The 13,967-nt window shown below is 39.9% G+C and overlaps 1 protein-coding gene across 9 annotated transcripts in view; it reads left to right on the top strand.

Annotated features, from left to right (window-relative positions):
• CPNE4 (copine 4) overlaps positions 1 to 13,967 on the top strand; it is a 340,611-nt gene that overhangs the window by 314,288 nt on the left and 12,356 nt on the right. For all 9 annotated transcript variants that reach the window (XM_040696670.2, XM_040696668.1, XM_040696669.1 and 6 more), the window contains 2 exons: positions 3,633 to 3,687; positions 11,914 to 11,965. In XM_040696670.2, coding sequence (XP_040552604.1) covers positions 3,633 to 3,687; positions 11,914 to 11,965 — 107 coding nt within the window. The remainder of the gene's footprint in view (positions 1 to 3,632; positions 3,688 to 11,913; positions 11,966 to 13,967) is intronic.

The raw sequence follows: 13,967 nt of genomic DNA, 5'->3' as shown, positions 1-13,967 counted from the left end.
GTACCACTGCTGCAACTGTGTTGCTCCAGCATTGTGAGCAGGTTTTCATGCTGAGGCTCTTCAAGTAGTATTGTAGAATCATAGAATGGTTTGGGTCGGAAAGGACCTTTAAGAACGCCTAGTTCCAACCCCCCTGCTACAGGCAGGGGCACCTCCCTCTACACCAGGTTGCTCAAAGCCCATCCAGCCTGGCCTTGAACGCCTCCAGGGAGGGGGCATCCACAGCCTCACTGAGCTACCTGTTCCAGTGTCTCACCATCTTCACGGTAAAGAATTTCTTCCTAATATCTAGTCTAAATCTACCCTCTTCCAGTTTAAAACCATCTCCCATCGTCCTTTTGCTACCTGTCCATCTAAACAGAGCTTTCCCGTTGGCTCCCTTCAGGTACTGGAAGGCTGCTATAAGGTCTCCTCGGAGCATACTACTTGCTGTGTTAATTTCAAGAGCTTAATGCTAGGCATATGTATAACTACAGACCAAAGGGCTTCCACGAACACCAGTAAGATGAGTCCCAAGCTACTATTGTGGCTAGCTAGAAGTTCGTTTTTTCAGAATAAATAAACGGCATGTACAAAGACTAAGGGCATTTTTTTCCCTGTACATTTACTCCGTGCAATTAATAGATGAGATACCCAGCAACACTGATGAATATCCAACTCTTATGTGCACCTGGGCCAGCACCTTAGTAGGAAGTTGCAAAAGACTCTCTAATGTCTGATTTTAAAATAATTTCATCCAGTGGAAGAATTTCAGCTAAGTTCTTTTTGTTACTAGGAAAAGTAAATCCTCATAATAAAGCTGAACTCTAGATATGCTACTGTAGGTCAGAGGGCACCTGTGGTTAACGAGACATGATTTTTTTACGTGTTCATTATTTTATCTCCCTGTCTTTAAAGTGAGTTCTTACCTTCCAGTAACACTAGGCTTCCTGGTGAAGCAGAAGATATCAGTATCTGTATCACTTTCTGATTTACAAGACCTTTCTGCTTCCTTTGTTATTCTTTTCTCCTGTGTGTGCAGTACAGCTCACTGAGCTCTCTCTCCTGTGTGCCCCTATTAAGGTATTGATTTGTCATTGTGCCTCCTCTGGTTCACCTGGATAGCTTGAAGGGTAGGCGACTAAAGCTGAGCATTATTCCAAAAGGATAATGCAGGATATTAGCAGAAGTCATTCTATGCTGTGCATTATGTTATAGTTAAGGTATTACTCGGAGACTTCAGCTGGTTATATTTCTGTTTGGAAGACTGTAGTCTTTGAGCCCTGACAACTGCTTCTGTGTGCATTAATTTACATTTACCAATATGAGCAGTGAACATGAACTCCATCCCTGATTTTACATTCAGGCTATAATTTAGATTTGCTCAGTGTTTGATGCCTTTTTGACAGGAAAACGCACCAGAAGTCATGTAGGTCTACGTTTGCATGACAAGTCACAGCCCTTACATAACCAGGTATAAAAGTTGAGATCCAGTGCTTTTGCTTTTCTCATCTTCATGTCAAGTACTTCAGCTCTTTGAAAATTATGCCAACCAGAAGAACCCAGGCTGCAGGAGGTATTCCTTAGCACTCTCTCTGCATTGCTGCAGAACAGAAAAGATGGAGCAGCAGATACAAGAGTCCCTACACATTTTTTTACACTCAAGAGACATTGCAGTACAAATGTATGAGTTTAGACATCTCCCATCTGGGTAATTACTGCCAGCATAGCTTTCTGGATTGCTGTATTGAACACGGAGGCTTACATTCTAAGTAAAACTCTTTTTAGTCTTCATTTTGCTCTCACCCAAAATCAATTAAATTGCAGCTCCACAGGGTTTGATTCTCTAATCCAACCATGGCTTAATCGTTGATGTAAAACAAGGGTTTTTTTCTCCCCTCAGACTCTTTTCTAATGTCTTCTTATTTCTTGCCCTCTAAGTGCAAGCCTGAATTCTCATCTGTACCTATTTATAAGGGCTTCCCTGCTTCCGGGAGTGCTTAATCAAAGAGAAAGCTATCAGCAGGTGGTTAGCAGCAAATGTCAGCAGCTTCTTTGTTTCTGACATCTCTTGGAAAAAAATGTTACATTACCATGCAAATGATGTTAGTCCTCCTTTCCAAGATCCATTATCACACAGTGTAACATATGGTACATAGGACTGCGCTCCCAGGATTTATGTGGCAACTAAATTTCTTAGCAGAACAACAATTGTGAGAGCTAAGCCATCAGATGGCAATAATTACTGTTTCCCATTTCTTGGTGATCTGCTGAATATTTCTCTATCTGGTGGTAGCAACTAATAACTCATTGCGGAGGTAGGAGGATGGTGTTATTTCTCCCTCCTTTTAAACACTCCCATTTATCCTTCGCTTGTATCAGAAATGTCACAAAGCTCCTCGCAGGCTATACCGGACAAAATAGCTTGGCAGCTTTAATGATGTTGTTCTCTGTTGTGAGCATGTCTGGGAAGTGTGTTACTCACGTGATACTTGGTGTGGCAGTGTCTTGAACTACACAAAGTCAGTTGAACCTGCTGCCTCTTGCTGGGAACCTTGGAAAGTGCAAATTATGTTTGGAAAGTGCCAAGAATGGTGATAGGAATCCAACTTTTCCAAGGGCCCCGAAGCCCTGTAAGTAGAATCAGATAAACCTAGGAGAGATTTGATTCATCAGAACAATAGAGTGCAGTTCCATGATTTCAGTGGTGCTTCAGGATGTTTGGAGTTAAGCATATGTTTGGGTGGATTGTTAACTTCAAGTGTGTGAGGGAATGCGTTGCTGACTCGAGGACGAGACATTCCTCACAGCTTGTTGTTTTCCACATTGCCATCTGGGAAGAGGAAACTTGACAGGACGTGGGCTGTGTGAGACATTACTGCATTTCTGAAAGGGTATTAACAGCCCTGAAGCTTCCAGGTCCTCTGAATCAGGATTTTTGTCTCTGCAGATCTGTTTGGGGTGGAACAACCTCAGCGTAGTGTTTGAAAGCAAATTCACCATGCCACAGCATTTGCTAGGTTACCAGTTAGTATATCCAAATGAAAACCATTTCATGTTCTAGTGAGAGTACTAGTGATGCACATGATATAGGTGGAAAGCCTTACAGAACCAGCAGGTTTCTGGGGGTGATTTTTTAGATATTTTAGGAATTCTGTTTTGCACACAGACAACTGTGAGAATTCACATTTGCAAACACTTTTAATTACAGAGTCATCTCTTCACTAAATTCATCTTCTGAGCTGGGGGAGCATATCCACATTTGTATGAAATCAGTCTGTTTTCACAGTCTGTTAGACAGCTCGCTCTCACACTGCAGATAGTACAAAAAAAAAAAAAGAGGTAATATGGACCTACAATTGCACCTGTGGGAGAAGTGCAAGATATCTTGATTCCTTGGCATTCTCCAGGTGCTTTTAACTTCCCAGAATACTACATGGTCACCTGAAAAATGTCCAATACCATTTCTCCATCTGGTCAGCATAAACCCCTCCCTCTCTAATACCGTACCATCCCGTTCTGCCATGTAACACTCTTGACCTAAAAGCCTTTTCTGTGCTGCTTTGCGTTGCTGATGAATGCTTACAGGAAAGTGAATGTTTATTGTTGCAAAATGCATTTCTTTGTGTGAACTTTTCTTTATTCTTTTCCAGTGACAAAATGTTCCCAGCCTTCGGATTTGGAGCAAGAATACCCCCAGAATACAAAGTAGGTGAATAAGAGAACTTTTCTCATTTTCTTCATTTATGGGGCATAAAATAAGGGAGAAGAGAGAGAAGTGCAGGTTGAGGGCTGGGGGAAGCAGTTCCTCCTACTGTGTGCTGTCTCCCATCTGGTTTTCTCATCAAGTAATACCTCACTGAAACCAGAAATCAAAATTAAACTTAAAAGAGGTATGTTATACCAAAAAGATGTAATGATCTTAGCAAAACTTTGTTAATGGATGTTAGCCTGCTAAGAGGACTGAATGTTTGAATAGCACTCAGCAACCATATTGTGAAGCTTTGTGGGCCTTGATTTGACAGAACCGATTTTTGTAGGACGGAATTCAGTGGGTGGCCTAGTGCCTTTGCTTTGTGGCTTAGAGTCTGAACGTCTTCCTGAGAGAAGAGACTTCAGAAGATTTTTGCTCTGCACCAAATTTCTGTTCAGTAGTGGATATCTTCAATACCAGGAAGAAAAACAGAAGAGCATATTCATGCTAAAAAGAAGTTGTATTTTTAAACAAAGCAGAACAAAACAAAATGATAGACACATGCCTGTCTAGAAAGTGATTTCAGGGGTACTTTGTGGCCAAATGTTCCTGCAGTCACCATCACCAACCGATCTGATGCTTGGGAAGAACTAGTGTTGGGGTGCATTTCCCAATAAATACTCTTAAGAAAGTGAGAGACTTGAACAACTTTGATGCCCAAATCTGCATGCAAGTGTCTTATGATAGCATCATCTGTCCTGACAATGTCTGTGTATTACTGACCTTTTAGAGCAGGAAATTGGATGAATCAGGTTCTTCACATTTTGCGAAGTTGGCGAAACATAGTGGTAAACTTAAGATGGAACTACTTGCTTGTGAATTACTCGTGTGTGAGTAAATAAGTCCAAAAGTATGTGGAGATACAACTGAGGGTCAGAATAACATCTTTAGTCTCCACCATGGAAAACTGACACAGAAAATGACAAAGCAAAAAGTGTTAAGGCATCAGCTTACTAAAGTGATGAAACTTTGAAGAAGAGAAGAACCATATTGCAGAGGGACTAGCCCTTCTGTGCAACAGATGGGGACAAGTAATTAACTGGGTGTCTATCATGGGCACATCCAACTGGAACTGGATTAGGAATTAGCAGTCATTTGTGCTACTGTTAAGTCCCTCCCTGTAACATGCTGTGTAGTCTATCCAAATATCTGCATTCTTACATAAACAGTAACCTTTAGACTTTTAGAGTCCCTGCTTGGCTTTGCCTGCACTTCTGAATTGAAAGATTTTCTTTCTAAGAGAGTGAGGAGTCCACCTCAAAATGATGTATTAATAAATCAATACCAATAATCCTGAAGATCCTTCAGTAATTTAGTCTACACTGGTATCATAAATTTAATTCAAAGCCAACAATGATTAGTGTTTTACATGGAATACAGCCAAGACGCATAGGAAACAGTGAAGAAGTTGATATAATTGAAAATAACGAGGAAGAAACAAGAGTGTTCACACCTTTTTTTACTGAAACTTCTGCAAAAATACGATAGCACTGAAGACACCATGGCAGTAGTGTGGATCTCAGACTATTCAAATGTTCTTTTGGTACTTTCAGTCAAAATTAATTCAAGTCATACATATCTTATATTAAAGGACAGCAGTGTCAGAAATGTGGTAAATCACATCTTCAAATCTAGATTGAATCATTATGAGAAAGTCTAAATTTTGTCTCCATCATGTGGATAGATCTACTTTTCATTTTAATTTAGAGTGCAGTTGAGCCTCCAGTCCTAATTAGGTAATCTAACCTGCATATAGCACATTGGTCTCCGCACACCAGCAGCTTCTATCTTTTATTTCTTCCAGTAGATGACAAGTTGCTAGGCCTGCAGAACAAATGACTCCCGCTACCAAGGGTTTCTAAGTAACCATGAGAGCCTCCATACAGCAATAAAAGAACAGTAAAACAAAGTAGCTTCTATGGAAGTCTAAATAGAAATTGACCCATCTATGCATGGCAATAACACTGTAATGGGAGGCCAGAGGAAGGCAGCCTGATAAAAACAGTTACCAAAGTAAGCAGATGTGGTGGACTTAGACCTAATTTACGTCACACTCAGTTACAAGCTGTAGGAAAATGGGGACTGAAACTCACTATTCGGCATAAACCAAAGGTAGTGAGTCTCTACTGTGCTGTTTAGGACCAGCTGAAGGCAACTGTTTTCAGGGTGGGCATAAGCTCTATATTTATTTGGCAAGATTTCTTGGGTGCACTAGATCCTATGGAAAACAGCTGTCCATTTTTTGATATTATGTTGAACCAGTGCTTCTGTTTCTTAATCTCTTGGGCTGGTTCCATTAGCTTGGGACAGATGCTGGAGGGTAGCATCCACCTGTCCATTTAGTGAGATTCCAGCTCCTCACATCCTTTTATATGTTAGAATACGTGCAATGATTACTATGTCAAGCATTATTTGCCATAGAAAAATACACCTCTCTTTACATTAGCACTTCAGAACAGCGACAGCATCCACCTTTGCAGACTTCTTATGAATCTCTTCAGGGTGAATTCCTTTAAAAACATATTTTATATAAACTTCCTGCAGAATTTCTATTTCAAGAGCACACTGTTACGTTACAATGATTTTATTTTCCCTCATTTCAGCTCCAAATGGAACACATCAGCTGTTAGCAGAAAAAAAAACACAGCAGTTTCTTAGTGGCATAAAGAATCTGTGGTAGTGAAGGAAGCAAGATATGCCATATAGAACATTCCTCAGCAGTCTGGAGGTATTTCATCTAGTATTCAGCAAAATTTTTTCCTAAGGCCTGACAATTACATCAGCCTACTCCTTGATCTAAGTAAACCTCTAAGAGTGATATTCCACACCTGAGTTGTAACAGACCAAAACTGCAGAACATGAAGGCATTGTCTTCAACTCATCACTTTTTTTCTGAGAAGCTTGATGTAAAGTGAAGAGGTAGCTGACAATATGGACTCAGTGCTGCAAAGGTCACAGTGAAGAGGAGGAAAGCAAGCTGAATGACACAAACTAACTTCTTAGCAGGCAGAACTCAAAGCAGCTGAAAAACTGTGCAGAGGCACAAAGGTTGCAGTTAAAATGAAATACATGTATTAGAACTATATTGGCCCCATGACAGGTGTATTGTCAATAATGAAGCGTTCTTTGAAGGCTATTAGGTGAATAATTAAGAAGCAACTTAGTGTTTGTTTTAAGACACTTCTGCTTATTTTTGCATTTTTAATGAAAGCTCCATTCATTGTTTATACTGGGAAGACCCACTGGAAAGAACCTCACTACAGTTACAGAAACACTACAGCCCCTATGTTACCCTAACCTGCTTTGTTTAGTTTGCTGTACAAGTAAGGTATTTGAAAAGTGCTGTGTGTTCTTTGTGGGCTCTGTGTTTTCCAGGAGACTAAGAGCAAAAATATGTACAAAACCTTAAAAAAATAATAAAAATAAAAATAAAAATAAAAAAGATAGACTGTAAAAGGATGTGTAACAGATCAATGGAAAAAATCAGGATTTGTCACCTTCTCCATGTGACCTGGATTTAGGTGTGGAAGCTGAGCAACATGCTGAAAAATCATGCACAAAGGGAAATAAATGGGCAAGCATTGCCAAGCAGAAATGTCTACACTGTGGTCTCAGCCAGAGACACAAGCTGTCCAGCTACCAAACTATTTGATTAATGAACATTCAGAAAGTAATAGCTTTTGAGGAATAGTTCTTTAAATTTTTTAGTGTCTTAAGATTTGGCAAAATATGCAGGCATTCAATATTTAATTTAAGGACTTGCTGTGGCTTAATAGGTTTCAATTTACTCACAGTAAGTGTTCAACACTGTGCCTCTCAGCATTTCTGCTTTTGTGCATATGTATCTGCTCATAGATTTTTTACCGTCTTTATTTGAATGAATAAGAGAGTGTTCCTAAACATGGCTAAGTTTGTCAGGTTGTTTGTCACATAGTCACAGTATCACCATAGAGGTTTCTGGAAAGTTTGAATTCCTTGGGACGGGGAGGTAAATTTAAATGGGCTTAACAACCTCCGGAAAAAAAAAAAGAAAAAAAAGATGATTAATTTTCAAAAGAATTGAGGAACCCAATTTCAACATTTGCAAAATGAACGAAAAACGTCTGTTTTCTGAGTCAAAGCAGCTTTTTGCATCGAATATGGAAGTTCAGGTAGAGTGAAAAAGGCTTTAAGAAAATGCGGAGACTAAAATAGATCAACACACTTCGATACAACTTAAAATGTCTTTGTATAAGGCAGTTTGCCTTATAACTTCCATGGTTTTATTATTTGGCCGATTCCAAGGTAGGGTTTTTATGGTATTTTGAGATTTGTTTATGAAAGTGAATTTCATTACATCTCATATTAAGGAAATAAGTTTCTCGCTACGTTAAATCTAGATGACTTTTCTACTAAACTTCTCTTACACGTGTGGAAGTATGTTTATGACTCTCGCAAGATACCATCTCATGGACACCATCATGCCAGTTGACAACTGCCTTTCTGTGTGCTTGTCTTTGCATATGTACAGGCAATGGAAGCATTGTATAGTGGTAAAAACAAATTGTGCTGTAGTGTGTGTCAGCAAAAACATTTTAGACTGCTTATTTAGTTGATGTATTTAGTTATTTAGTATCCACAGAAGTGCTGTTGTTGTAATGGACACAATGGTGTACTTACAGATACCTAGAGCTACTCTACATATTTCTCCTGTTAGAAACCTTGAAGAAATTACCTGAGAAAAAATGTGTTCCTGGTACAGGAAGTTCCCGGAAAGCTTTGTTTTAATAATCCCTCCTCTGTGAGATGTCTGCTAAATAATTTATCTGGAGTCCTGTAGAGAGAACAGATTAATACATAGCCAGGTGTAAGTAGGCTCATTGGTTGGAGGCTTTGAGCAGTGCCCTGTGCAGCATGGTAGTGCCAGCCTTAATTACCTCTGCACTCCTGAATTTCTCTTTCCATTCCTTTTATGGATTGATTTTAAGAGAGCAGGAGGGCTGAGCAGAGGGTCAGCTCGTTATTTGAAACTTAATCCGGGATGGTAAACACAATCTTAGTTCTACAGGGACATTCCTTGTCGTGAGGCCGAATTTCACCACAAACAAGGCCTGCAATTCTTTGCGAGGTTCTCTGTGCCATATAATGACATAAAGCAATCATTCTGTTTGTATGATGTGAGGTATTCCAGAATTTCCTGACTCTTAACTCGACCATCATACAAATGACATTAATGGGTTATATAAACAAGCATGCTTCTGAACAGCTAGGCGTCTTGTTATGTTTCCCCTGAGGATTTCCCAGTCTTCAGCATCTTTGATATTCACTCTTTTCCGTCTTTTTTCCATTAGCATATCAGTTCTGGGAGTGCATAAGGGCTGTGTCATTCGGTGTCAGAAAGATGCCATTTAGTATACTGGCTTTGGGCCATCTGATATCAGTATGGTTTGCCTTGCATCCTCAAAAGCCCTTGCATGCTTAACTGAATGTTAAAAAGGGAGAATGAGTTCTGGACATTTGGAGAAACTGCTTTAAAAAGATCTACTATTGGTTTGCATTGAGTAATGATTTCCTGTTTGTGAACCATCCCTGAGCTGCGCAACGAGCTTCTCTCCTTCACATTATTCTTATATCATGTTTACATTCTGATATATTTTTAAGAGAGCATAGAAAACAAACAAAGCCTTCTTTATTCGTTGTGTTTCTTGTCCTGCCTTTAGGGTAAATGTAACACTGGTCATGGTGAATGAGGGTGACAGTGCATGAGATCCACTTGCTGTAGGAGAATAGCAGCCATTGCTCAGACAGTATTATTTCTTGGATCATTTTGCACACTTTCTAGACCAGCGCTTTCTTATTGGCCCAGACTGTTGCCTGTTCTTAAATAATAGCCTGGGTATAAATTGTATAGTGTGATCCTGAAACTGTATAGCAACAAAAGTGTCTGGCCCGTGCTTGCATAGTGTGAATTAAATAATGTATTTATAGCTCTGGAAAAGAATTGTGGTGTTCCTATTGCTGTAATTTGAAATGCATTAGGAATAAAGAAATAAAATCTCTGAAGAGGCGCAACATGGGAAGGATAAGCCTGCAATATATGTATGTGCATCACTTGCTATTGAAATGCAGGTAGTATAAAATACAGAAAGCCTAAAGGAAAAAGAAAGGCAATTGAACAACAGAAGAATCATCTGTGAGTGAAAACTCACACAGCCATTCTTGACAGCTGCAATTACCTTTGGCCTGCAGCTGGTCATGAGACTGGCAGATACCAGCTGGGCAAGTCGTGCTGGGAGACATACAGGAGCAGCCAGACAGAAGTGCTCTGGAGCACCTCTGAAGCATATCTGACAGCCCTGTTCTCCTGTGCCGTCTTAGTGAGGAGCATGCATAGTGGCTCTCTGCATTATCTTCTGTGGCCAAGAAGCCCGAATGGTCCATTTAAAATCCTTTGAAAGAGACAGCTGATGCTTCGTGTAGACATAATAAACTCCTGGCTAGGGCTGAGCTGGTTGAATGCTCTTCAGTGAGTTCTTGATGCAATCCTTGAATTTTCTCCCATCATAGGAGAGGTCCCACTTTATTTAACCTTTTAATAAGTAATGGTGAGCATCATCATGGTGAGCAAGACCAGCATATGATAGGACAAACGTGCAGGACAAACATTTCAGTGATGATAAAGCTTCTGGTTAGTTCCAGCTAGAGAGACATTTCACACATTTGACGTTGCACACTGGGGAAGATTAGACTGATTAAAGTTAGCTGGATCCAAGGAATCCTATCAAACAGCATAAGACGGACTGGGCACAATTGATGGGTGCTGTGTGTAGCATCTCTTCACAGACTATTTTCTGTGCTACCTGTATCATACAAATGGAAGTCATCTAAACTAGCAGATAAAACAGTGGCATCCGACAAATAAATCTCTCTGCAAATAATCCATGTCCCATTGCAAAGGGAGTAAACAGATTGCTTTCCATATGCCTAAGATTGCTGGCACTTCCAGATGTCCCACAGATATCTAAAAGTCTTAAAGGTATGTAATTGTGTTAGGCATATAAATGTCCCCTTTACTCTGGAGTAAATGGTCTACCTGAGCTCAAATTAGAATTATGCAAATTGTCTGCTTACATCTCAGCCATGTGCACTTTTTGCAAACCAAAATATATACAGGTATGTTGTACGTTGAGGCAGAAATTGGGCTTCATTCCAGGCAATTGAAGGTAACAGGAGAATTCAGAGTCTGAGCTTCAGAGCTGAAGAGATCATGAGAAATCAAGCCTCAGTTATCAAGGGATGATGCAGAAAGGAATCTGGGGAGCAAAGCAGATACGAGCAAACCAGAAAATCAAGAAAGAGCATCTGAGAAAAGTTTCAGTCCCAGTACATTTGTGCTGTGGTTGCTGATCTCTAATTGACAGACATTTAGGAAGCCTGAAAACTGAGACTTACATTGTCTTCCATTATTTATGCATTCAGAAGTCTTGTATTATTTTCCCAAACCACTAAAGACATACTGTTTTATTAGAAAATCAGCAGCATTTTTGTTATTTTATCTTAGAAAATAGCTCTGTGGTATTTCGTTACAAACATATTTGAAGAGTGAGAAGGTGGGATATTTACTAAATCTGAGGGGAAACATTTTCCTTATTTTTCTTACTGATTTCTCCTCCAACTACTCTGCTTTCTTAACCAACTTAGACTTCTTACGTTTCATACATTATTATCTCACAGTGGGTCCAAGGGACTTCCTTGATCTCTCTGGAGAACAAATTATTATCTGAGTAAGCCTGTGCCCTTGAGAAACTGTTCACATGTGCATGGAAGATTCAGAACAGGGTGAGCGTGTGCTGTAACAGGACCTTCTTTAGCCCTTCTGCAGTCTGCAATGCAGAACTAACGAGAGCTTGCATTTACCTCCCACCTCAGCAATAGGTCGCTCTTCTGTCGCTGGCATTGGTAGCCCAGTGCTGGTGCCGTATTGATGTGATTTCTTGTGTGCTTGGATGTTTTTTCTTTGTGTTCTTCTTTCCTGCTTTTTATTGTTATTGACAAGCTTGATTCCTGTCGTGATACTTTGTTTTCGAAAGCTTGAAAGATCTCTGGTTTAATGCGGAAAGAATGTGAAGCGTGTTTAATTGTGAGTTCTCTTTGAATACTTTTTCCAACTGCAGTTTTCTCTTCTTTCCATTTATCTTCAGGTCTCTCATGATTTTGCAATCAATTTCAATGAAGACAACCCAGAATGTGCAGGTAACGCATCAGGACAGACTTACAGCTGTATTTCTGCTGTGACAAAATCTGCTTCTATTATTTATTGTACCCCCTGAATACTTTTCAGAGTGTTTCTTAAAGAAAACAGTTCTGAAACCTAACAGATTCAGAGCCCTTGGGCTTAGCTGTAGGAGCCTTAGCAAATGCCATGCATTAATGTCCTAAAAGATAGGTCCCATTGAAAGTACACAGTGTTGGATGCTTAGCATTGCACATCCCTGAATCGCTACGCGTTGCTGAAAAATAAAGCCATGTTTTCTATGTTCCTTTCGGATCTACAGCAACATAGTTTGTGCAGCATTAGAGGGGCAGGACATGAAAGGCAAGGCATGCTGTACACCTCTGTAGTCAGACTCCCTCTGTTTACAGCCAGTTGTTTGGCAAGACCTATAGCTAAGTAGGCTACTGGAAGTCAGCCTAGCGAGATCCAGCACCAGAGTCAAAGCAGCAGCTGAGGATGAGTGTGAAAGAAGGAAGCATGCTTTCATGACAGCAAATGCAGCAGACAGCTGTTTTAACACAGCATAGGTGAGTGGTGTGTTCTAGCAATATTCACTAATCTTCAGTAGTCAGATGCTAGATTAGTGTAGTGTACATTATGTATTTTCAAATGAGGTCTGCAGTGACTAATGCTGTCTGTAGAAGCTCCTGCCATTATACTCACATGTGTAACAGTCTGGCAGATAATCTCAGGTTACGTGTTTGAAAGTCTTGGTCAGATGATTATTGCTGCCTAAAATGCAGAGGTTTTTATTCTCCCTTATTCTTTGCTTCAAAACACTGAAACAAGTGTTTCAAAATGCATTTCTCATTCAAATTTTTTAGCTGTTCCTTTCAATCCTTCTCAGACTTATTAGTGGCTTTCTTTCTGGTATGGTCTACAGCATATGTTCAGGATGAAGATTAAGATGCCAGGGAATAAAGTGAGGAAAAGAGGAGAGGACAAGCAGTTTGATGAAAAACATTTTAAAAATTCAGATATAATGCATCTTAAATGAAAGACCTGTCTTTTTGGTTCAGCAAGCATTCCTGCTTTGTCAGCACACTTGAATTTTTGGCCTACTCCAGCCTCTGTAGGTCAGGTGATTGAAAAGTATTTGGGCGTTTTTATACACACTCCACCTTCTTTTCTGCTTCTGTTGAGTCCAAGGCTAATACTTTTATCATGCTGACATTGTTATATAATTATGTGCATTGACTGAATGGTGTTCGTAGTATTCGAAAAGGCTGTCACACCTATACAGTGCCAACAGCAAGTCAGAGATGGGATAGACAAACCTTCCACAGTTAAAGAACTTACTATTCATTCTATGTGTGGAAAAGAAAATGCAGCAGTGAACAAGAACATTGAGGAAGAAACTGCTCAATGAACTTTGCCTAAGCTTTACATAACTTACTGTTTGTTATGTATTCAGTTGTTATTTGTGCTTTGAATAAGAGTCAGCTGAGAAATTAATTCATCACCTAAAAGGTGTAGAGCTAAGAAGCTGCAACAAGTTGGTTGCAGCATGGAGGAAGGCCATGGAGGAAAGTTTAGAGCATTCATATGCACATCTCCAAGGTATAAAAGGCTCTTCTGTGTACCATTTAAAATAATATCCATCTGGATGAAAGCAAGAAAACAAGACAGACCAGGAAACATGTTGTTTAGTCATCTGCTGCAGCTTGCTTATCGTCTGCCTGTAATGAATGCTTGATTAGTTCCTACAGCCAATTGTTCTGTGCTGTTTCTCTGACTTTTGGAGATGCCCACACGGCATTAGGTGGCATAGGCTGCAGTAGCACCAGCCCATTATGTGAAGAGAGGATACTCTTTGGGCCAAGAGTGGGAGGGAGATAAAATGCTTAGTCACCACACTATTTTACCTTATAATATTTAGCATACTGGCCATAAAAACACAGGAAAATTACTGAAGAATATTTTGCTTTAAACCAAGAAGCAGAGACTGGAACCAATATAAAGAGTATGTGTCTGCTTTGC

The sequence above is a fragment of the Gallus gallus genome, chromosome 2 (genome assembly GCF_016699485.2).
Source record: "Gallus gallus isolate bGalGal1 chromosome 2, bGalGal1.mat.broiler.GRCg7b, whole genome shotgun sequence".
NCBI lineage: Eukaryota > Metazoa > Chordata > Aves > Galliformes > Phasianidae > Gallus > Gallus gallus.
The sequence above is the reverse complement of the archived record's forward strand: the minus strand, read 5'-3'. Positions and strand labels throughout refer to the sequence as shown.